General features: G+C 40.9%; 1 protein-coding gene across 1 annotated transcript in view; it reads left to right on the top strand.

The window, feature by feature from the left end:
* Window positions 1-6,291, top strand: part of WDR70 (WD repeat domain 70) — a 129,583-nt gene extending 123,292 nt beyond the window's left edge. Inside the window, exon 18 of the mRNA XM_050329099.1 lies at window positions 5,319-6,291. Coding sequence (XP_050185056.1) covers window positions 5,319-5,403 — 85 coding nt within the window. The 3' untranslated portion in view covers window positions 5,404-6,291. The remainder of the gene's footprint in view (window positions 1-5,318) is intronic.
* The last annotated feature ends 19,816 nt before the right edge of the window (window positions 6,292-26,107 follow it).

Raw genomic sequence — 26,107 nt, 5'->3', positions numbered from 1 at the left:
CTGGAACAGGCTGTCCAGAGAAGTATTTCCCATCTTTCTATGTGTTTATGTTGGATGAGGCCCTGAGCGACCAGCAACCTGGTCTAGTGGAAGGTGCCCCTGCCCATGGCCGGGAGTTTCGAACGAGGTGATCTTTAAGTTCTTTCCAACCCAAACCATTCTATGTTTCTATGATTTTCACTTCAATAAATCTTACAAGAAATACATGACTTCTGCTGTTAGTTTATGCATTTTATGTAAAAATGCATCCTTTTTTTGGAGTTAAAGGTGCCTAATTTATTCTTGAAGCCAAATAGCCACTTGCATTATTTATCACTTAAAAATTTTTTCGAGCTTGTTATCATTACCATGACCTTTCCATTTCTCCTGACACTTGAGTCAGAAAGGAGGGGGAAGTACGTAAGAGGCAGAAGGATGGGTGAAAAAAGCAGATGCTGTTGAAAAAGATACTGGGCATGATAAGAAGTACATGCTCAATCAGGAGATGACATGTCACAGAAGCCCGGTGTGAATAAAGTGTCAAATAAGATGTGATCAACACACCAGAAAAGTCATAATAGATGAGGATAAAGAAAAGATCTTGAGATTTCTCAGGAAAAAGCTTGTTAGAAACCTTGGCAAGAGCCATTCCAGTGGAGTGAAAGGAAAGGAAGGACAGATTGAAGATTTCAAGTAAAGAACTACAGGAAAGGAACTTGAGGCATCAGTTGTAAATGTTTGAAAATTACATTCTTTGTGAGCTGTTTGTTTTAACACAGCTGTACAGATATACTATAATGACTTCAGATGTCCCTCTGAAGGATCAGCAGGAATTACTAAGCGTTGTAGCTGAGTGCCTAATCAGGCCCAGATGCAGCTCTCTTATGTACCAGGGGGAAGGTGAGGGTGAAACTTCCCTCCTCATCAAAGTAAACCAGAATTCTTGAAAATACCTTTCAGTTCGGTGAATTTTGCCTCTACTTTGCAATCTCTGTCATTGCTGATTGTCCCAGTCAAAAAGGAATGTCTTGAAGCAACAGTCGGTAGCTGTGCTGTGTTCACTGAACTTTTTCTCAAGGGCAGTACTGGTGAGTGAGGTGGCAGTCGTGCAGTTTCTGGAGTACCTTTAGTTGAAAAATCAGAACAGAACAGAATGTTTTGTAACAGCGACCTTGTTGGCACGTGTTCATATATTTACCCTAAATTTCTTTTTCTAAATTGGTAATTTTGCAAGGTAAGTCCCCGAGATTCAGAGTAGAGTCAGGCTGGTTGGTGGGGTAAAGAATAAAAAAAGGGCCTGATACTGAACCTTAACTTTTCAGTCTGGAACTAGCCTTTATTCTTGTTTCCAAGCATGCTTTAAAGTCTTTTTTCTTTGTTTCAGTGCAATATAAACACAAATTTCAAAAGTTACTTCGACATGAGTCACATGTTGTGATATGCAGTTTTCATCTCCAGCTGGTTTAGCTGCAGCAGTATTTATCTGCTAATCTATGATCCTCAGATGTCAATGAGCTACTTTCATTAGATCCCTGAAAGGCAACAAAGAAAAACAACCCATAACCAGAGGGATTATGGTGACTCTAAAGTGGTCTACATGGCCTCTGGAAATTTTCTAGGGGTCTGCATGTCTGAATATGTTGGAAACTACTGAAATAAAAGAGAAGCACGTAGTATAAATAAATCATGCTAGCTTGTTTTCCCATTTTTGTTTGCAGCTTGTTCCTGTAACCCACAATAGGAATGCATTTTTCAGTGTATGAGATACTGGTTTCCGCTGACAGTCTTGTGGAAACACAGGATCATAGAATAATTCAGATAGAAAGGGAATGCCTGAGGTCATTTAATCCAAGCTCCTGCTTAAAGCAGGCTGCTCAGGTCCAATTAGATTCAGGTTGTTCAGGGGCTTGCCCAGCCAAGGTTGAGTATCCTCAAGGGTGGAGGTCCCACAACACCTCTCCGGGCACCCTGTTCTAGCAATCTGGTTGGCAGGGACAGTATACTCTTGCTAAATCCATGATGGCTGTTCCTTTCCTCCTTCATGTACCTGGAAATGCCTCCCATGGGGATTTGTTCCATAGCCTTCCTAGGAACTGAGATTAAGTAGTTCCCCAAATCCTCCTTTTGCCCTTCACAAAGGTGATGATGTTTGCCTTTTGTAGTCATTGAGACCCTCTCCCAGTCACCCTGACATCTGAGAGATGATAGAGTGCCCTTGCAATGACATGGGCCAGCTCCCTGGCTACCTGTGGATCCACCCCATCTGAAATCATGGATTTTTGCATGTCCAATGAGCTACATACTCTCTACCATCCTCTTCTGTTGGTAGTGTCTCAGTTGCTTACAAAGACTCTACTGGTACTGTAGGGGTCCTTGGAGATGTGAGGACAGACCTCAGCGAAAATGGGGACAAAAAAAGCATTGAGTATCTTGACCTTTCGCATGTGCTGTGTTAGTGGTTTACCTGCCCCATGAAGAACATTTTCCTTAGCATTTCTTTGACTTTCAGTGTAGCTGTAAAAGCCTTTCATGTTTCTTTTCTGTTTCAATTCCTGCTGAGCTTTGGCTCTCCTAAATTTGTTCCTACATGTTCACGTAATATCTCTGTTCCTTTTGGCTAAGGTTGTCCCTACTTCCTTTGTTTTTGTTCTTCCTTTTTGGGGTTCACACTTTATCTTGGTCAGATCCATATGCATCCATACAAAGCTACTGCCAAGCTTTGCTTTCTGCACATGAAATGTAATCTATTTTGAGGAGACTGCCCTCAAAGATCAACCAGCTCTCCTTGGACTTCTTTGCCCTCCATAGCAGTCTCATGGGATCTGCCAAGCAGATCCCTAACAAACTGAAATCAACCCTCAAAGTCAAGAATAAATAAAACTGAGAAATTTGATGGGGAAAAGAACACAGCTTTCCACATGTAGTGTTTAGCCCTCAGAAATAAAAATATTTCTAAGCAGTAAACTTGTTTTGATAATTTTTTAATAAATATTAATCATACAGCAAATTCCTACTGTGCTAGCAGCCTCTAGTGCAGTTACTAAGCAGAAAAGATTGTGTTTAAATTAAATTAAATGATGACTGCTGATAAGGCAATAACAAAAACAGTGTTATAAAATGGTCAGGCGTATGAATCACCCTAGGTGCCCCAGTTACGGCTGCATAGCTTGTGGAAGGGGAATAGTTTACATTTCAGCTGAGCTGAGGCTACAGCTATTTCATGGTAATTTTAAAAAAGCAAGGTAGCAAGCAGACTTGATTTCCTCTGTATGTTATTGCTTTAGCTGAATACTGCTAGATTAGGGTACAGGGGTTTTTTTCCTTCTCCCCCCACTCCTAGTTTTGCTGCACTCAGTAGCACACTGATTAGCTGAAGTCTATGATTTTTTTTCTGTGCCACTCCTCTCCTGGAAAAAAACCAGATTTTGTTGCTTGTTTCACAAACTTACTCATTCTTCTAAACTGGAAATTTCTGGCCAAATTATGACAATTGCAGGTTTGTGGTCAGAAATTTTAGGTTTGCACTTGATTAGTTGCACTTTACTAATGAACATCTCAGTACTGATGTGATCCTATTGAGGAACCCGTCATCTATTGGGTTAAAAGGAAGGTACTACAGTGTCAAAATGGACTGAATGATCACTTCTGTCAATATGTTCTGAAAAAAGGAGAAGATTCCATGCATTCTTCTTCTTCAGTAACTAACAAAATCCAATATTCCAGCCAATAAAGCCTTCATCCCTGCTGCCTGTTTTGGATTGAATGTTGTGGGGGTTTTTTTCACATTTTTAAAAAAAGTCCTTCTTCAGTGATGGGTTAGGTAGAGTTTATGTAACTATTTTCTAATGAAATATTTTAATTGGAAAATATTCTTTAGTCTTAGTCATGATTTCCATGGACAGTAAAACGACTCCTCTAACTTCCATGATATAGGTCCTCATCTGGGTACAAAATCTGCTTGGGGGTACTGGAACCTTCAGCCTGCACCCAGGGACCATGTGCCAGTGAGAGTTCAGCAGTAGGGCTGTCTCTGGGACATCTTAGTGTGCTCCTTACCTCCCTGGCAAGCTTGGAGGATGGAGGAGAAGGCAGGCCAATAGAAAGACCCTGTATTTAAGGGGAGCTGTCTTTGACTAGTTCTAGTGATTTTAAATCTGTTTGTGCCACGTATTTAAGAAGTGAAGAATCCTGGTCTTTAATAGCTGATTTGTTGCTATTACTCTTCGAAGGCAGAGGCAACATTGAATTATGCCAATTGTGTTATGTAGGGCAGACACAATATTGCTAAGATTTTTGCATTTTGTAGGGTTTGTTATAGTTGTTATAATAATGGCATTTTTCACATCCTTAAACTGCTGTAAAAACATTAGTTAATTAATGAGATGATGACTGCCTTGGCTGTGTTTTATACTTCGTCACGTCTGTTGTAACGAGAAGTTGAGCACAGCCAGCATCAGTAATCCAGGAGTTTCAACTCTACACTGATTGTGCTGAGAATTAAGCTGGAAAAGGGGACCATGCGGTGACTAAAGTGTAAAAACAGGGGAACTGAATGTCCAAACAGTTTATTGAATTGCTACTTGATACTGTGTTCGTTTAAAAAGTAATCAATAATTATTTTTATAAAGTTTAAGTGGTATTTAAAATACAAGTAAACAGTGGAGGAATTGATACCATCAAGCTTGACTGTAGGATACACTGTGTTGTCATATGAAGATCATTAAGTTTTTTATGTTACAGTAGTGCTGGATAAAGTCTCTGGAGGAGACACTGGTTTTTTCATGCATAGGCTTAGCCAGAAACCTGGCTTAGCTGTTCTGTTTTCACTTACTGGCTGCTGTCACACCACAGTGTATCAAAATGGAGGTTTCTTTTTAAAAAGTCATGGAATGAGGACACCAGTGGCTCCAGGTTTCTAGCATTGAATTAAATGTAATTTTTTCTTGCTTCTATCTTAATTATATTCATGGAATACAGATAATGATTGTGAGCTGATAAGGAAATAATACTTGCAAAATATGTGTGTTTGTTATGCTTGTTTGCCTGTGAGCTGCAGAGGAACCTTAGGAGGTTAGTTTATATGTTAATGTCAAAAATAAAAAATGGGCAAGTCTAGAATGTTCTTTTTTAAAGTATATCTATATCTGTGTGTGTGTGTATATATATGTATATATGTGTGTATATGTATACATATATATATATGCATATACACATATATATATGTGTATATGTATACATATATACATATATATATAGTTTAGGTCTAGTGCCAGTCTAATGAAGTTTCTGATGATGTATTGTACTCTGACCGGTATTTTAATCTTTTTAATGTTTTCTAGGACACAGCCAAAAACAGTTTTTGCAGAAGTGGAACCAGAAGATGATGAAACAGATAAGCCAGAGTGGAAAAAACGTAAAATTTGAAAAAAAAAAAAAAAAAAATTGGTTTAAAGAATATTAGTGCACTTGAGACAAAATGAAACATTTATTTCTTTATTTTGGGTAGTGGATCAAAATTTGAAAGCAAAAATTACTTCAATTCATAAAACTTGCTGCATTATAAAAGGGGATTCTTGTACTTCACTGGCTTAATCTCAGATAGGAATTTTGTAATAAGGAATTAATTGTGCAAATAACTCCTCTATGTCAAGTTACTTAGCTTTGTGTTTGGAGTGAAAAATATTTCTTTATAAATAGTGAATTCATTATATCACAAAGTGTTTTTTTTTCTTGTTACTGCCAACCTTGCAAATGCTTTGTCATGACAGTGTTCAATGATTTTAAGTATACCAATAAAAAAATGCAGTTTCTCAGAGTCCTTTTTATTTTTTCCAATTAAGTGCTAACAAATTACTTCATTCTTTACAAGCGCAATAAAGTTTAGATTAATTATTGTGGAACAGTCCTGGTTAGCTAATTTGTGTGTTCACATGAGTTTGAATTCAGTTCACACTCTGTGAATTTTAGAAACCATATCTTCTAGTGTCCATCCTTCTTTGCCTAATGTTCCTTTTAAATATGTGTAGTGTCTAAAAGCAGTGTTGAATACAGCTTTTATTAAAAAAAAAAAAAAGTAGAATTGGAATGGGCAATTACATGTTTTGATTTAATAAAAATGATGTGTTTATTGCCTAGTTGATGCAGAACTTTGTGCAGTTTATATGTATGAGTGAGTTTTAGGATAGAGTAGATCTATGCAGTTAATACAAGGTCTGTACGTGTATTGGCTTTGTTGTGTGCCTGAATTATGTATATCTGTCTCACACTCCCTGAAGACTGGTACTAACCCTTATAAAGTGTTATTTCGAAATACTGAAAGTTCTCATTTTTTAACACAAATTGCAATTCTGATTGTCATAAAGAAGAGGACAGATTTAAAACTAATGTCCTTTAGAGAAGGATAAAGGAACCTAGGTTAGTTTTAGGCATTCATGTTGTGATTATAGTAATATACAATATGCTAAGTATTGTGATTATAATAATATACAATGCAACAAGCAGTCTGCATTTCCACTAAGAATAGAGAGTAATAGACATCATAAGCAATCAAGCTTTCTTATTTATGAATAGATTGTGAAGGCATATTTTAAAACTATATTTAGCAAAGCCCTTAATCACCCCCCTAACCTCAAGAGCATGGTCCTGATAGTCAGCAGAGCTTAGATTTTTTTTTTAAGAATTGCTCTGCATCACTATTTCATTGTATGATTTCCTTTTCAAAGCTTATCTTTCTTTTTCAATTAGAATTTTTATACTTTAGTCAAAACCAAGCCTGACTTCAAAAGGTATAATGAGAAGCATTGGCATAACATTCCCACAAAAAAATATTTCCACTACTTTCACTAGTGTAGTGTTTTTTGATAAGGGTTGAACTTCACTAAATTGTCTTTGACCCTCTTAAAAATACTCTTATATGTACTTTTGTATCCGTGTTTAATTTACAATTGCAGCTGAAATTTGTAGAGTGAAGGATTGAATAGATAGGTGGACAGTAAATGGAGGAGTAAAGGAAATTCCAGATAAAGAGCAGCAGTTGTTAACAAGACCTGCTGAAGATCTCCCTATGCAATGCACCCCTCAGCAAATAAACATAAAACGGCATTGCTTCATTTAAGGATACCTTTTGCTTTATTTTCCATCCGAATATTGCACTACAAAATAAAGTATTTTCAAAGAAATTTCTATAAAATCTTTAAAAATAATTTTTAAGGATTATGTCGTCCTTGGTTTTAGGCTGAATATTAACATGTTCTTTGTTGTTCACTGAGGCAGTGTGGCTTAGGGAGCAGAGCTGCAGGGAGAGGCAGATGAGAAGTGCTGCAGCTGTTCTCTGAGCATGAGAGGAGCTTCTCCTTTTATGTTGTTATTCATATCAACTGGATCTTGTTTTCTAATTCTTAAAAGAATTAGTTCTGTAAGTGAACACTGTTCTGTTAGAATTTCACTAAGTGTTTGTCCTTGTTACTTGCAGTGATTAATTGCCCTGAATGACTGTTCTAGCAGCCTAGAATTTAAAATGGTACCTGGGCAGATATGTATTAAAAAGATTTAATACTAACTTAGGTTGCATTTATACTTGGACTCTTGGCTTGGTTCATTTGCTATAGTCCTTGCACTGGATTTTCAGGCATATTCACCAACAAGGCAAATATTATCACATTTTTAAAAGCAGTTTTAAATCTCCAGCAGCTCAATGGTAAGAGTTAATCTAATCAAAACGAAGGTATGAACAGTCTGCTTGACCATACTTGGGTATGGTCAAACAGTAAACGCTGACTCAAGCCTTTGAGTTGTCCAGGGAAACATCTTAATGTTAAAAATATTAACATGAGTAAATACTTGGTATGACATGTGCAGACTGGAATATGAGAAACTATAATTGCAAGAATTTTTTTTAAATCTCATTGTCTTATAAACTTTACAACACTTCAAGTAATCGCCAAGTTGTAATCTTAGTCCTCTGTCTGTCCAAATTTAAAGTGGCCAGATTCCATGTGGGCTTTTGTTTCCACATTTCTGACACAAGGTGGGTTTATTTTGTTTGCTTGCTTCCGTAGAAGACTTGTTTACTGCATGCAGAAAGGCTTTCATGGTCCTCTCTCCAAACCTGGATGCTCCTGTGCAGCTTCTAGATGTTTCTTTATAGCAATTTGTGGTCTTCAGCCCTTTGCACTAATGACAGTTGTGGGCCAGCTGTGAGGTACCTCTGGCCTGTCCATAGGGCCAAGGCTTTTCCCGTCAGATCACTGCAGCCCTCCAGGCACCAGTCAGCCTGGTTTACCATTCCTTGTTTATTGCTGCTACTGTGACAGAGGTCTTAATTTGACTCTAGTCCTTTGTCTTGTCCTGTCCTCCTTATTCCTCTTCCTATCTTATTTTTTTAAGTCTTCTGCTACACATGAGAAGATTGGTAAGTCCTGATGCTTTTCCTCTGCCTGTTTACTACGACTTGATGATTTAAGTTCCTCTCTAGTGTGTTTCCTATAACATATAATTTACTGAAGATGATGCATTTGTCTCTAGTTTTTGTGATTGATAGCAAGAACTGGGAATTTGTGTCCAGAGGCCTTCAATCGCTCCTTGCTTTTAATGTGCCTAGTTTGATGTTCTTTGTCATGCTCGCCTTTTCTCTGTTGGGCTGTAGAAAATTATGTATTATGGGAATAGAAACCATCATCCTTTATCCTATCAGTTCAATCTCTACTGGACCCTGAGGAGTGTTCTGCAATGAGTGGCATTGCTGTGGTAAAGTGCCCTTCTCTTGGTTAGATGTTTATTTTTCAGTTTCTTTGACCTCTGATGCCTTTGGGGCTGTCCAACTTGAGACATTTGTAGCTCACATCGTCCTTTAATACTGAATCATAAGAATTTTGATGTGGCCTGTTAGTCACAATAGCATTGCAAAATTTCTCTCTTAGTTGTTCGTGATTATAAATGCCTGTATATTCTTCTGTCCTGCCTCTCAGCAATGGGAACTTCCTGAAAGTCCTATGGTTACCCTCATTAAAAACCAGCAGGCTTGCTCTGATTTTTTACCATGGGTAGGCTAGGAGTTCATGGGTTTCTGTCCCCTGTTGTTAATCCCTGGTGCTTCTCATCTGCTGGACTGTTTCATGCACATACGTGAATAAAGAGCTGGATAGTTGGCTAGCAGAGATGTCCTTATGCTTGCCTGGCATTGAAGCACAGACCCATCTTATTACATCAGATTTAAAATCTGCTAGAATTTTTGGCTAATCCCATTTAAACACAATTTTGTATACAGCATACACTCAATATACGCTTCATACACTGGGAGTTCAGCATCTAATTGCTTCATGCAATCTGGGTAGCTCTGAAATGTGAGATATTTGTCTGTAGCATATCATCCCAGCTGAAATTTGCTTTGGCTGTCAAAGCTTCCCATTCTACATACAGAGGTAGTGGAGCATGCTGACAGTCTCCCACTTTGGCAGCAGTGTCTCAGATCAGCTTGTTGGAATCTCCGTAACCTATGTGTCGCTTGAAAGCCTTGGCAGTAGTTTTTGATTTTTTTTTTAATGGCTGATGATCAGACAGTATGTTCATCTTGTTCTCTGAGAGATGACTCAAAAGAAGAGTGATTGAGAAAGCACAGCCAATAAATCTCTGTCCTTTTTTTTTTTTTTTTTTTTTTTTTTTTTTTTTTTAACTTAGGTATCCTGTGGGGCTGTTATATGTCAGGCTAGTGTAGTTTGATTTTTCTTCCTCTTTGAAAGTGTTCCTGTGGGCTCCGGATTATTTTCTTGTATCATGAAAAAGTAGATGCAAGAGATGAATACCTGCAGTAGATAAACAGGGGGCTACATGGGTCCTTGAGCAGTTCTGTAGTTCATCCTTGACTCAAGTTACAGCTATTCCTGAACCAGGTCTTGCATGTTTACTGGATCTTTCAGTGCTGCCATGATAGGCATGGTACAATCTCCCTAAACAATCTCCCTAAACAATCTGTTCCAATGCTTCATTCCTCTTAGCAGTATAACATTTTTCATAACCTTTAAGAAAAACATTCTTGCAACAGTTTAAGCCCACTATTTCCTATAGGATTCCCAGCAGTCTTTGAACCCAGTTTGTGATGTTCCTCTTTGTGGCAGCTTTTTACAATGTTTGAATTGTCTTATTTTCTCCAGTCTCCTCTTTCAGTTTTGCTTTATGTTTTATGGTTTCTGCTGTATCATCAGTTACTTGCTTTTCTCTGCATTTCTTGAAGTGTGCCGCCCACAATTTATACAGTGTTTCAGATTAAGCTACTGTTTTAGGGCAAAACAGGAAAAATGTTTCCTTGTTTCATTACAGTCACTTTTTTCTCTCTGCAGTTTGGCCAAACAGGGTTGTGTTCAAGTCCACTCTCCAAAGTAAGGTACAAATAAGACCAAATGCCCATTCAACAATACTGACCTTATTTGTTAGCATTCAGTGTATAGGGAAGAGAAAGAAGGGCAGAAATAGTGTAAGCAGAAGATGGTCACCACTGTGGATCCTGCAGCATCCTATCGCTCCTTTAGTGCCCTGAGCGTCTTTGTGGTGGTGGGGTCCCACCTGGTTCACACCCTGAGTTACATTTATACAGTCCCTCACTAGCCTCGGAGATGAGGGTAGGAGTGGATTTCAGTCCCTCATTAGCATGGTAAGTGAAGGTAGGAGTGGGTTTTGCATTGCACATGCTTGGATCTTAATTCAGTGGTCATATAGGTTCTGCTCTGGGGGTCCTACAAAGCAAGTAGCCCCAAAATCAAGAATCCTATTGTTCACTTGTATAACATACTGCGCTGGAATGTTACCGTGGAAATATCTGTGTGGGTCCTGCCCCCGCAAGGCCAGAACTGAAACTTTGTTCCTTTTTGCGGGTTGTGCAGCAGCACCGGTGAAGTTTTCTGTAGTGAGTTTCACCAGAGTGCTTGTTTAAGGCATGTACTGTGAAAGTCATAACCATTTCCTTACAGGTCCTAGTCCCACTCAAAGGTCCAGAACCCCCACGGCAAAGCTGCTGCCCAGCCAGTTCACTGTTCAGTGGTAATGTAGGATTCTTTTGGGGTTTGTCCTTTGTGCTGAACTTCATAAAATCGTAGAATGGTTTGGGTTTGAAAGGACCTTATGGATCGTCTAGTTCCAATGTCACTGCCATGGACAGGGATACCATTCACTAGACCAGGTTGCTCAGAGCTCCATCCAGCCTGGCCTCTAACACCTCTGGGATGGGGTATCCGCTACTTCTCTGGGCAACCTGTTCTGGTGCTTCTCACAGTAAAGGTTTTCTTTATAACATCTAATCTAAACCTGCCCTCTTTCTGTTTAAAATCATTGCCCCTTGTCTGGTTGTTCTCTCCCTTTTCTTTTATGAGCCCCCTTAAGGTACATGAAAACTGCTTTGCAGTCTCCCCGGTGCCTCCTCTTCTCCAAGCTGAACAACTCCAGCTCTCTCAGACTGCCTTCATAGCAGAGGTGCTCCAGACCCCTGAGTGTCTTTGTGGCCTCCTCTGGCCCCTCTCTAGGAGGTTCATGTCTTTCTTGTGCTGGTTACCCCAGAGCTGGATGCAGAGCTCCAGGTGGGATCTCATGAGAGCGGAATAGTGGGGCAGAATTCCATATCTCGACCTGCTGACCACAATGCTTTGGATGAAGCCCAGGACATGGTTGGCTTTCTGAGATGCAGGTGCAGATTGCTGGGTCGTGTCCATCACAGTGCTCAAGTCCTTGTCTGCAGGGCTGCTCTCAGTGAGTTCTTCTCCCAGTCAGTACTCATGTTTGGGATTGCCCCAGCCCAGGTGCAGCACCTTGCACTTGGACTTTTGGACTTCATGAGGTTCCCATGGGCCTACTTCTCATGTTTGTCTCTCAGGCTGGTGTCCCATCCTTGTGTTGTGTCAGTTGCACTGATCAGCTTTGTGTGATGTGCAAATTTGTGAAGGTGCCCTCGATTTCACTCTGTTATTGATGAAGATACTGAAGAGCATCAGTTCCAGGACAGACCTCAGGAACACCACCCATCACCAGCCTCCACCTGGACATGGAGCCACTGTCCACAACTCCCTGGCTGTATGCATGCCAGTTCCTTATCCAATGAATAGTTCATCCATCAAATCCACATGTGCATGAAACACAAACAGTATGTCACAACACCCATCTCCCCCATTCTCCCTCAGACTCAAACCATCAGCTTAGGACCCAGAGGGATGGCAGGTGGGCAAGAAGGGGCACCTGCTTGGTGCTGTGTACATAACAACTGTGACTATTGTTATGCATACTTTCGCTGTAGTAGTGTGAGATTTTACATGGGCACACTTCTTTGTCTCACATACACTGCAGAAGTTGTAGTGCAGCCATTTAGGCCAGCTGGGGATTGTCCTTTTTCTGTATTATTCCCTCCCATTGTCACTTGGCATCCCTCTAGTGCAGCAAAACCTAAGTTTGCAATGGTTATGCAAGGAAAGAACTCAGAGTCTGAGTGAAATTCTAATGAAATACATGTCTTAGCAAACAAATGTCACATTTTCTAACACTATGACTTGGACCATTAACAAGGGGTCTTTTCTGTGAGGAACTTGGTGTACAGTTTGCAGTTGACTCTTCATTTAAAATTATCTGACTAAGCAGAGGCAAACATCAGGAATATCCCAATTAGAGAGGTCAGAATGTTCAAAACAGCCTTTGCTACCAGTGTTACCATCAACAGCTCTAAGGTTTTATGGTATTTTCTGGTAAGATCTCCTTGATTATTTATAGAATAATGTCAATGTCTTGATACATATTTTAATTAATTATGGCTGAGTTAATAGTTAAAAAAAAATAACGTTTTTAGGAGAGTGTGAGGTACTCTGTTACAGTAATACCACTGCAGTTTATAACAATGAAGTGACTATAGGCATTTCCCCATATCTTACTAGTGTATCAAAGAATCGGTGCAAGAGTGTTGTTTTTGTAACAACTCAGTGAATTTAATTCAATCCTTAAAGGCACAATGTAGGAACAAAGAACAAAAACAGAAGCAATCCCAGACTAAGAGCCCAATGGCTCAGGAATTTTCACCTGAAAATAGTATGTCACCCACAGTGTGAGCTCTTGCAGAAGATGAGGAAACAGGTCATGATAAAGAAGAGGGCACAGAGGTGAGTGGGAGGTGAGTGGTGGGATGCTGCAGGAACAGGGAATTTACGTCCGGTTTTATGTAACATCACTTTCAGCTACCCCCTTCAGGATCATTAAGCAGTATGTTAATGAAATTAGCAGATGATACAGAAGAATACTGCAAAGATCATTGAAAAAAGAGAAGCAGGAAATAACAAGGAGTCACCCTGACAAATGCAAAATAACACATCTGGAAAATGATTATTCAAAATGCAGATTTTTTTTTTTTCCTCAGTGGTGGGATGACTCCCAGCTACATGAGAGGTTGTGAATGGCAGTTTGTGTTTCTGTGTTTCCTCTGACAAGGCAGACAAAATGCATGTGAAATTTTTGGATTGCTCCCAGCTGAGCAGCTTCAGTGACACCTGGGCTGAGAGCAGAGCATCCTCTGCCTCACAGCCACTGAGGAGTAGAGAAGTGATTGGGATGGCTTTCCTCTGAAATCAGCTTGGTGAATACAGCACAGAGGCATCTCCTTTTCTGAGCACCTGAGTCTGATGTCATGTGTGCTGCAAGTCAAAAGTGCTCCTTTGTGTTTGCAGTCTTGAAGATTCAGCTGTCTGAGGCAAACTCCTGTCTCCCATCAGCTTTAAAAAAATGTTTTCTTTCTCCTGCTTGTAATTGCAGCTATTTGCATCTTTAAAATCCTAGAGTTTTAAAGAATGTTGCAGGAAGAGTCTCTCTCTAGTCTAGAAAATTTTCCATTCAGAAAGCAATTCTGCTGATCTTTTCCCAGTCATGCTCTTATCCATACAATGTGCTTCATGTCCTCTCTTTTAGAATTTCTTGTGAACGTTGAATAGGGACACAACCTATAAAACAACCTATTAAACATTTAGGGATTTGATCTCTTCCTCCTCCCTGGGTCCCCTCCCGTCGCCTCTAGCCCCCTCCTCGACCCCCAAGCCCCTTGCCATGTAAACTGTGTATAGAGATTTGAAGGAAATACAATAATTAAAAAAATAAGCCTAATATTGGACGTGCCAGCTATTGTGGTTTAACCCCACTAGCCACTCACTCCTTCACTTTCCCACCAGTAGGATGAGGGAGAGAATCAGAAGGGTAAAAGCTAAAAAACTCATGACTTGAGATGGTTTTATGGGGAAAGCAAAAGCTGTGCACACAAGCAGAGCAACACAAGGAATTAATCCCCTGCTTCCCATGGGGAGGCAGGTGTTCAGCCATTTCCAGGAGAGCAGATCCCCATCATAAGTAATGGTTACTCGGGAAGACAAACACCATCACGTCAGTTGTCCCCTCCCTCTTCCCCCCACTGTATATACTGAGCATGACATCATACCGAATATCCCTTTGGTCAGCGGGGGTCACCTGCCCTGGCCATGTCTCCTTCCTATTTCCCATGCACTGCCAACTTCCTCACCAGTGTGGCAATATGAAAAGCAGAAAATGCCTTGGCTCTTTGTGAGCACTGCTCAACACTAACAAAAGTACTTCTGTATCATCAACCCTGTGTTCAGCACAAATCCAAAACACAGCCCCATACCAGCCACTGTCAAAAAAATTAACTCTAGCATACCAGCCCAATATAAATTGTCCATATATAGTATGGTAGAAAACAGTTCCCACATTTTTAAACACCCCGTGCTTAATTTCCAGATCCATGATCCTTATAAAATTTGATGTTTGGACAGTGCCAGTGCAGCAGGCTCCTGATTCACAGAAGGGTCTTTCTCACCCTACAGTGACTACCAGAAGACATGTTATCCTTGAATGCTAGGGATTGCCTAGAAAATTATTATGAAAGGAGTGTTCTGTGTTACGTTGGCAAAAAAATACACGCCTAAACTATAACTTTCTTGTGCATCACCTGCTAAAGTAACTGAGATCAAGTTGTCTTCAATGTGACAACTGTTCATATACACAGGTGTATACGTATTTTTTATACATGTATATATACATGTATTTTTTCCTTTAGTTATAGGGACATGCTATACAGAGAGTTATGCCCAAGAAGTAACATGCTACATATCTCAAGTAGCACATTACTGTGTGGATGAGCAGTTGTCTTAGGGAGGTGTTCATCTTAATTAAGGTTGTGTCTTGGGATGCTTAGGCAAGACACTGATATTAACCCTTTGCAGAATGGAACAATGCACTGGATTAGCCCAGAGAGCCACAAAGCGGAAAAAAAAAAGAAAAAGGGGTGTGTTAGACTTACACAGTGCTGAAAATTTTCTTCTTGGTGAAAATTTTCACCAGTGCAGATGCACCTATTTTCGGTTATCCTCTACTGTGAAGTTCGGGTGTGTGTGTTACTATTGCACTGATGCTTTTTTAGGAAACTTTTCCAGGAGTGGTGGGACTTGTAAATGGGCACTCCAGGCTAGTTGTTGGATGAAGGTGATGGATGAAGACAGTGTGCACCCATGCATAACAGCCAAAGGTCATTAAAAAATAAATGTGCCAATTTTCAATGGCTCCATAATGTACTCCAAAAGCATTGCAAAATCATTCTGTAATGCAAGAAAGATTACAGAAGAGGCAGCTTTCAATAAAGATGACAGCTATCACATTCCCAAATACAGTGACAGATTTTGCTGTTCACAAGGTGGTAATCTTTTTGGTTCAGGCTCTATAAGATGCTAGTTTGTAGGACTCCTTTGTCAATTTTTACTAACTCATGTTTACACTACAAAAAATAAAAAGGAAACTCTAGTTCTGGAAGTGATGTAAGTACTGCAGTGGTACTTTGTGTCTTTTCATCACTTGTTTTACTGCCTAGCATACTGTTCTACTCTGGCATACAATAGAGCTTAAACAGTTCTGTAAGAGTTGTTAAATGTTTTTCTTTGGGGAGAAGAGGGGGAGGAAGGGAAGTAATTTAGTTCAATTCTTGACAGTGTCCCCACTTCCCACCTTTCCTTTTTGCCTCGCTGCAAGAATGCTTTTTCAGGTTCAGACTTTTATTCTATTAGGTTCTTCTCAAACCTATGATTAGAGAATCTGCTTTAAAAATCTAAATGGGAAAAACAAATACTATGGCAGGATTGAAGAAACAGAAATACAAGATGAGGAGAGTTAGTCAGATTGGTGACAGATCTAGGAATATAGTTCAGCTATTTCAGTGTTCCTTTGGTGCTCTTTACCAGCATATCTCTACTGCACAGAAGTCTATATGCCACCTTTCTGAACCAGGGACTTACTCTCACCTTGTTGTAACTTTTATTGGTTTGTGCCTGTAACTGAGTTCAAGCAGCACTGAGTATCTGCATCAATAGCCCTTTGGTTGTCATGACAATCTGAATCCTTCAAGCTGCGGGCATATCACCCTGGCAATTTCGGTTGAAAAGGTTCCTTTGGAGATATACCCCAACTGACATGTTGCTGAATTCTAGTTTGTGGTTGTCTGCCTTCACTCTGCTCCTTAACTCCCTCCTCCTGGTGTGTTGTTCCGTGCACTTGACCGAGGAACGTGGCACTTCCTTTGGGAAGCAAAAGTGCTACACTGGCTCTCTACAGCCCAGTCTCAGTGTTGATGATGTTTATTACTGAATCACACTGCACTGCTTGGGAGTCAGGGTTTTTTTAAATTAAAAAGTGTTCAGAATCTCGAATGTAGAGCCCTCTACCTGGCGGAATGAATGCAGGGGCTGCACTCCAACAGTCTGGGCAGAATCAAACCTTGCTATTTCTCTTATGCTGTTTATAAATGCCTAGACAAACAAACAGGACCCCCCTGGGACAGCTAGACTGTCTTCCTTGTCTCATGGCATGATCAGCATTACCGTTTACTTCACTCAGTACTTCTGCACAGTTGGGCTTTGGTTTAATCCAATGATTAAATGCTAATTTTTGTTATCAGTTATTTTTTCAGTCAATATTTGCCACGTGGAGAATTTTTATTTTCAATTACCCTGGCATCACTAGACATAAAGGCAATGCTGGGGGGAAGGGTGGGGAGGGCTGTGCTGGGCTAGTTGTCCTCTGTAGCATAACATTCAGCTCCCAACATTAACATGATTTGTTTCACTTCACAATCAAAAATATTATACCAGTAGTGCAGAGCAAACTGGAACTCAGGAGCCAGCACCTCTGCTAATGGAAATGAACATCAAGGAGCTGCCAAAATTTAAGCCAACAGAGGATGTTGCCTTGGGTTTTAACATGTTTGTTTTTCCAGAAATTGTCACAAAGACACTAGTTTTAGCTGGACAGAAAGCCCGGCCAGAGTTCTGTCTGCAGATCGTAGTCCTGCAAAGTGGAAGAAGTGAGTCTGCACCAGCACAATGCAAGCATATCTCTGAGGTGAGCTAGTTGATTACACAAGGGACAGGGACCAGCTGCCAGCTCTCCTGGCTGAAGAACAGCTCTGGGCAGCAGTGAAGGAGAGTGTGCCGAGAGCGAAAGTCAAATGCCCAGTACAGAGATGGTGGGGATTAGCAGAACCGTGGTTTGGGGACTGTAACAAGTGAATCAACATCTCCTTCTGCATGCTCCATAATAAAGTGTCTTGCACTGTGGAGAGTCTTGAGTCTTTACTTCTCTGTAAGTGCAAAGAAATCCATCAACCCCTTTTCAATAAGTTCGCACAAGCAGAGGAATCTTGGAGTAATTAGCAATCAGAACTTCTGAGATTTAGTGTGTTAAGTCATTTAGATGAAAAACACTCCAGAAAAATGGAAGGACTGTGAAGGTACAACTCTCAGTGCTAGAACACAGTTGTGTAGAAATGTCAGAAAAAAATGCTGAAGAAAGATAAACTGGATGAAAGAGGACTGATGGGTTTGTAAGTGATCTGTGTAGCCTGAGTGTGCACTGTGCATAACACATAACTTACGTGGAGGGTGTGCACAGCACTCCTGGGTGCACATCATGCCTGGGATTCCAACAATGAAAGCCCTGCCTTCTTGTTTTTCCAAAGTGGAACATCCATCCGTGGGATTTCCAACACTGCTGCTAGTGTGTCAAAGCTACTGCATTTAACTTGTATCTGGAGCTTGTATCAATAAATGGTGTTAATATGCACCTTTTTTTGCTCTTAGTAGGTGCAGGGTAGAGGGCTTATTGGTGCTACTGTTTTAACATGTAGCATAAAAAAAACAGTCCTTGGACCAAAATATTTCTTGTTTAAAAAGTATTTTCATAGATGTTTTGTAAAACTACAAGAAACAGCTACTTTTAGTAGACTGAATGGTTTCAGTTGAGCATGTATGTGTCTGGTGCTTGAATTAAGGCTTGTATCAACTTACTGTTTTCTAGGTCTGTTCTTGTTGACAGTCATTATAAAATCCCAAGGTCCTGGCTTATAGTAGTGCCATGAGCACCATTAAAACTGCAATGACCAGCTAATGATGTGCCAAAGCGATCAGGAGCAGTAGAAGCCTTGAACAGGTTTTGAAGAGAGTGTTTGCTTAGGGGAAAATAGCACCTGGAGACTTGTGTAAGAAAATAATTTTAAAACGCAGAGAAATAAAAAAAAAAACTTGGAAAAAGCATCTGGATATTAGGCAGTTATTGAGAGCTCATAATACACTGTGGCACTGTATGTGGCTCTCTCAGTAGCTAAAATTAGGTAATTATGTAAGGAGACCACAGCGTACATCTGAATAGCTACTGTATTGGGTTAATGATGTCACTCATCTTTATTGAGTTGCTATTCTATGGCTTGGCCAGGGGGCTGCATGAATTCAGGAGTCATGAAATCATAGCCAAGTTAAACTTCAGTGAAGTAAACACAACAGAGCTTTTACAAGGGAAAGCAAAACAACTCTCAAGCAGACCTCTCCCGTCTAGAGTCCCAGGTGATGTTGCCACCAGCTGTTATTCCCTGTAAATCTTCGGGAAAGCCCATTCACAATTTTAAACCAATGATAATAGAAGTGCTACAATGAATCTATAGGTTTATTATTGATTTGGAGAGATCAGATACACTATCAATTTTAGCATTTGGTTGTTGGATATGAAATTGGTAATGTGTGCCTTGAGGTCCCATTGCTAAGACAATTTATGAATGCTGTACATTGTTGACATGTAAAAACAGGTATGCCTAAGCTAAAGGGAGAAGTAAACTTTGTCCACACATACTGATGTGCCTTAGCTTTCACACCAGATACAATCCAAAGCCAAACCTTAAAGGTGATATATTTCTTAAAGGTGATATATTTGCTCGCCTGGGTTAAGTGCTGTAGCTTTTTCATGCTTAGGAGTGGTACATATGCCACACATTTTTCCACCTTGGGAAATTTTGCTGGGCTTTTTTCTGAATAGTTACCAGTTTTGTATTGAAGGTTGAGGAGAACCGTTAAGTAAAGGTGTAGATGCAGAGACAGGCAAGCTGGTTTGCTCAAAATTTGTGTGACCACATGGCTCTGAGCTGTGTCAACAGTTGCTCACTCTCGTAGCTCTGATGTCTTCATTTGGAACATCCCTATTTAGATGAGCTTAGGGACTGTCCTCTAGAGTTTCTCCTGGGGTTTTTTTTCTTCCAGTGGCCTTGAATGCTGTTATCACAAGCTCTGGTAGACAAAGCTTCAGCAAGGAAGAAACCTGGCAGTAAATGAAGACCTGTTTATTTCTCACAAGATGCCCAGACGTGCAGTGTCACTGGGCTTTAGGATGCCAGAAGTTGTTGTTTTGGGAATAACTTGGTAATAAGCAATGAGCAGGGCACTGACTGTAGCCATGATTTGCAGCCCTGGCAGTGCATGTGCAACTGCCTGTGCTCGTCACGGGAAAAACTCATCTTTCCCAGACCAGAAAGCAAAGGCTGCATTTGGAAACTGCTTTTTTTTTTTCTAGATATCTACTCCATTCTTTGAAGTAGCCGTTCCCACGCATTTCCTGTCAGGGGTGCTCCAGGCCCCTACACTCTTCTTTTCATTCTGTTCTTTTTTAATCCAGAAAGCTGCCTGCTTTGGGAAAGTTTGCCTGGGATTGCACTGTACCCATTTGTTTGCAATGAATGAGAAGCATTTTTCATTTTCACTGAATTATTGTTGCCAGATACCATGTGTACACATGTTGCAGGCCATCTTGCAGGGGGAGCTGGCAAATCTGCAAAGCTGATGTGCAGGGCAACTGAAACGGGCTCCTCTCAACCAGACCCCTGCCAAGGTTGGGAAACACACATCATTTGCTCTCTGTAAGATCTCAAAAAATAGTTTTTTTTTCAGATGGATTGAAATAGTGGTATTGTAACCCAGCCTCCCAGCTCCAAGCACCTCTCTGCTTTCTCCCTGCACTCTCATCTGTCCCATTTGCTGAGCAGTTTTGGCAACACAGGCAGACTAGAGCGAGAGTTAGGCCTTTGGGGAACACTTGGAAAGTACATGGATTATAAGACTAAAATTGTGTGACTTAATGCAATCTTAGGACTATCTTTTCCAGTGATTTTGTTCCTCTTAAAGTGATGATGTAAGAGTTTTTGCTGTCTTCCACTATCTTCAGCAGGAGGCTTCTGTAGTTGTTAGTTATCAGAAGGACTAGCTTTCTTTGCTTCTGTCTGCAATCTCACCATGTCCCAGAAAGTGTGTATGTGTATGCCCTTATTGGTATCTCATCAGCTGGCTGATCACAGGACTTGTCACACTTGCAGACCAGTATTGGAAATGCAGTGCCAGGAGCGGGGAGCTGAAGATTCCTTTGAAAACCTAGTGGGATACTTTGTCTCTACAATGCCAGAGCACTTTGTTGTATAGCCCGACATGCTGAGTGAGATCCATGGGAGATGTGAGCTGAGCTCCCTTCATTGCTTGCCATCGGAAGTGTTGGCTGAACGGATGAGTTATCACAAAAGGTTTCCGTTTTGCTGAGCTGACTTCTTCTGATGGAGAAGCAAACTGCTGAGTTTGAAAAAGCGTAGGAAAAACAGTCAATCTTTACTGTTTTTCTTAAAATATTTGTATATGGAAATGCATAAAAGTCCAAGAAGCAGAGTATTTTCTTGTTTCCTCTTGGTAAACAGTTGTCTGTGTGAATTCTTGTAGGTCTAAATGAGGCTGGTAACCACTGAACCGGCATCTCTTCCCCTGATCCTTGTGTGATATTCTTTGGATCTGACTCAGAGGACTTACTTTAACTTGTTCAAACCTGAAGTGGTTAGGCATTTGGACTAGATGATCGTGGTATGTTCCTTCCAGTGGAAAATATTCTGTTCTATTCTGTTCTAGACTTTGTATGGACACAGCCCTGTAGCACAGTGGAAGCCACTACACATTTACATAGCACCAGTTTGCAGTGTCATGCCACTGGTGGTGTTTGTTGGGTGTGACTGTGGACAAATGTTTGCATTTCTGCACTGGGTTGGCCTCGTTGCCCATGGTTACAGTGTCTATGCTCAGGGAGGGTGGCAGAGGCTGGAGGACCACGGCATGTGCAGCTTCTGCATCTGTGTTACTGAGCAGAGCTGGAAAGGGCTTTTCCATGGAGGCTCCCGAAGAAAGGCGGAATTAGTACACTGAGTTTTCACTTACGTTTCTTGGATGGGAATAGATACAAACATCAAGACATCAGCTGGGCCATTTCTAGTGTGTGAGAAATTATTGAGCCAAAGCACTAAAAAGTGAAAAAGGGGCCCTGTTTTAAAAATATGCTGTTTCTTGGGAAAAAACAGCTATAAATGTCATCAACAGGCTAAAGAAAATGTAATAGTACCAAATGATGAGTGGGACTAGAGGGATGGATGTGTGTTACTGTTACAGAAAGCATGTAAGGGTCAACACTTGACAGTTTGAGAAGAGCTGACAACAAAACACGATTAAACGAGCAGCAGAGAGCAGACCCAGCCATAAAACTATAGAGTGCCTTTCCTATTTATTGAGTTATAGCATTGGAAGAGGTGCATAAGCATGACTAAGACCATGTGGGATCACTTTTTTTTAAGTGAGGCTTTATCATAATCATTTAAAAATCTTTGCACAATGTAATTCTAAAGTAAACTTCTGAGTCTGGGGTTATCAAAGAAGATAGGGGAGATTTATGATTTACCATAAGACAGGTTAAAAGAATACATGAAATTTTTAAGGAACTTTCATGACCTAAACACAATAACACTGTTCTGGCCTCAACTCTGGACATTTCTGCTTTTCATTAGTCCCTCAAATGAGGAGAAAAATTTTAGGCTGTGCATTATTTCACCTTTAACAAAAAGGCATGTCATGTAGAGGAATGTCATGTCAGGTTACCGATGTCATTTAAGAAAAATCTATGAGATTTATTTATATTAAATGTGGCCAATATCACATCTATTCTAAAAGAAGAGACAAAGATTTTAAGGTACTGAAAACAGTCTTCCCAGAGCAACTATCCCAAAGAGAAGATACGACACAGAGATGCTTCAGTGGTTCAGGCTAGCACATGATATACACTCACTGACAGCCAAATGCAAACCACAGGCTGCTACTGACATTTACCTGCATTGTCCTGTAATAGTCACCTGCTACTGACACTAAGAAGACAGCTGAAGCTGTCAAGTTCTCTTATAGACTAATAGAAAAAGTTTTCCAAAGCCTTGGAATTTTTTCTAAGTATCCCCAATTTTGTTTCACCGTTTGTCAGAATCAGAAAGGGAGGTTTCCATACTCCTTGAAAAATACCGTGTTATCACTGACTTGCTCTGGGTTTTTAAATGAGATTCACATTTGTAGCTGAAATGAAACCAGATATCCTTGACAGGAAAACATTTACTGTAAGCAGAATTTGATGTCCTAGATAAACACCAAAAAAAATCTGTTGCAGGCCTTTCTTCAGCTCCTCCCAAAAGGCCCCTTGGACTGTCTTCATTTTTTCTTTGTGGTATGCACCAGGTCCATGTGAAAGCCACAGAAACTTTCCCTTTTGGATACATTTTTGCATTTACACAGTTGTTTCCTTGCCTGACAGAAACCTTTTTCCATTTCATCCCAGTTTGGGGGCAGGCGGCCTGTGCCACATTTTGGCTTCTCCCTGAACCCCTTGTGTACAGTGGCACTTGGTCACTGTTGTTTGTCATTAAGCTACTGCCATATCCTTTTCTCCTGGGATTACTGTTTTCAAGGAAGTCCAGTTCATTGTCTACTACCGTTTTTGATCTAAGGCAGCCCTCTGGGTCACTCCCGGAGGACCAGATCCCTTTAACTTCCTGTATGCAGTGAGACAAGGCGTGTTCCTAAGTCACTGTGTGTGCCTCAAACCTGGAGACCTGGGGTCTCCACACACAGATGGTTCTGGGAGGTGGGTGTCTGTGGGCATGGCAGAGTGGCCCAGACTTGGGGCAATGCCTTCTGGCTCCACGGTGACTGCACGCAATGGTTACATCTCAGTAAAAAGAAATATTTTTTTGGCTACCATGTGATAATTTGTATAGACCAACACAACTGGAATTAGTCAGGTTAGACCTGAGAGCTGGCAAAAGTTCTGTGTTAAACAAAGAGGATTCCCAAAAGGACACATGCAGCATGTTGCCTCTGCAGTCATGTTTCTGATGAGTTCCCCACCCACCACCTGAAAGGAATTCTTGGAAACAGAACGGAAAACAGAAAAGAAAATATTGATGGGCCTCTGTGGAAATCCAGGGTTTGCTCCTATCCAGCATCCTAATGGGGACATCTTCCCCTCAAGAGGAATGTGGTCCAGTTGGAAGGGAGAGAAAAGACACAGATAGTGAGATACACAAGGGCTCCTCAGATTGGACAGATCCACGTGGACTGTGAAGGTGGAGGAGATCTGGCAACTCATCAGGACAGAGGAATGAGTAGGCCACCGATGAAATGGAGTTTCAGTGCCAGCTGAGAAGCTCTTGCTCGCATTGCACAGAATTAAATTGCCCCAGAGTTCAGGGGAGCTCTAATTCACAAAGGAGGATGTTGGGTACCTTCCCAGCGAGACAGACCTGCCAAGGACTGTTGGATACCGATAAAACATCTGGCTCAGAATGTTCTGAACTGCAAATTGTTGGATCTGGGGTGGGGTTTTCAGGGAAAATACCACTCCCAGTTTGCTTTTTTATTCTACTCCTCCTTTTCTCAGCTGAAGGACACTGTGAGAGATGGGGTACTGAGAGATCTCCATCCTACCCTGACTGTGTAGCCACTTTCACCCCCAGAGAGCTTGCCTAGTCGTGCAGGAAAGAAGTCTCTGTGTCTTTCAAAATACAGAGTTATCCAAAGTGGATCTCTAAGCTGTGAATTCTTTAAAGGAAATGTTTAATCCCCAGATTGAAAATGCTGTTAAAAATAATATTGTATGCTAACAAGAAATGCCTGTTGACCCCTCTCTGGATCTCAGAGGGGAATGATTTTAACCTGAAATAAGAATTATGGGACATGTTTACAGCATCTGTGAAGCCAGAGTTTAATGTGGGAGTCATGAGACAGTCAAAGAAGAGAAAGCTGTGGGTGAGTGCCAGTGGGGAAAAAAAGAGGAATTGGTAGCATAATCAGAGCACAGAGAAATGTGTTAAAGCTCTGGAAACCCCACAACACATGAAGGTGATTAGGAGGCTGGAGTACCCCTCCTACAAAGACAGGCTAAGAGCACTGGGGTTATTAAGCCAGGCAAAGACAAGGGTCCAGGGACAATCCAGAGCAGCCTTCCAGTATTTAAAGGGTACCTAAAAACCTACAGGAAAGTTGAAGAGGGACTTCCTACAAACGCATATAATGATAGGAAAAGGCGGAATGACTTCAAACTGAAGATGGTAAACTTAGGTATTAGGGAGAAATTCTTAACTGTGAAGCTGGTGAGACCCTGAAACAGGTTGCTCAGGGAAGTTGGTGATGCCTCATTCCTGAAAGTGTTCAAGGACATGTTAGATTGTGCACTGAGCAACCTGCTCTAGTGGAAGACATCCATGCCCGTGGCAGAAGGATTGTCATGAGATCGTCTTCAAGGTCCCTTCCAACCCAAACCACTTTATGCTTCTATGAAACAGAAAGTCTAGGGGGGTTGTACAAGGGTGTAGTCTTTCTAATTGTATCTGAATATTGCTAGGAAAATAAACAGGTTTCATATGCTTATTTGCATGCCTATGAAACAGCAGTAACTCCACAACAGTCAGTGGAGCAGTACTGGTGAGGGTGTAGGTGGCTTTAGACCTTGCAGGACCACTTGGGGATAAGGTGTACAACTCTGGACTGGGGACTGATGCTTGTACCTTCCCTGGGGTGACAGAGAAGGGAGCTTTTCTCATCCAGTGTGCCAGCAGAAAGGAAACCAAGGATTTGGGGCACAGGAGAAAACTTTCACATGTGGAAGGGCTCAGATCACTGTCAAAAAGCTGGAGAAGTTGCAGATATATTTTATTTACCCTGTGGGTAATTACAGTAGCCCTTTTCAGCCTTCAAAAGCCCATTGTATGATTTACCAATTCTCCACTTCACTTGTGAGTGAACCTTTTGGGGAAAAGTGAATAAAATGATGCAGTTTCAAAGTGAAAAAGCCAATGGCAAGTGAAGATGTCTCGACGCTGACCCTGAGGACTGGTGCTCGGTGCCTGCTAAAGGAAACTTCCCTGCTTCAGGCTGAGCCAAGCACCATGTTTCTCTCACTGGATGTTGCTGCAACTTGCCTGAAAGCCAACAGGATTAGTGCTGCTAGAATATATGGTTTATTTAGTTATTCTAATTGACCTGGGAATATACCTACTTTATAATTTATTGGAATGTTAGTAGTTCAGTCCTGTGATGTTTGTGATAGAAAATCTTCACTTTGAGCCAGTGGGAAATTTTGTTAGGGTGAGGAGTGCAGGACTGGCTTCTGCTATGCCTTTTTTCTTTTCCATTGCAACACAATTAACCTTTTCATTAGAAGAGCTCTGTTCCAAATAAGCAAACTTCTCAATGTGTATTACTGAGCCATTTCAAGCTGTCTCTTGCTTTGGAACAAAACATCTTTGTTCCAGCCATGCATGACATTTGAAGACCTATTTATACAATGTGTCAGCTCCATTTGTTTTCTTCATCCTGATATTTTCCTCTGTATTTTTGTTTAGCCATCCAGACTGCAAGGAGTGAGGTTGCTTCTGGTTTCCTCCTGTGGTGGTACAGTC

The sequence above is a fragment of the Myiozetetes cayanensis genome, unplaced genomic scaffold, assembly GCF_022539395.1.
Source record: "Myiozetetes cayanensis isolate MyiCay16 unplaced genomic scaffold, myiCay2020 scf4, whole genome shotgun sequence".
NCBI classification, from domain to species: domain Eukaryota; kingdom Metazoa; phylum Chordata; class Aves; order Passeriformes; family Tyrannidae; genus Myiozetetes; species Myiozetetes cayanensis.
The sequence above is the reverse complement of the archived record's forward strand: the minus strand, read 5'-3'. Positions and strand labels throughout refer to the sequence as shown.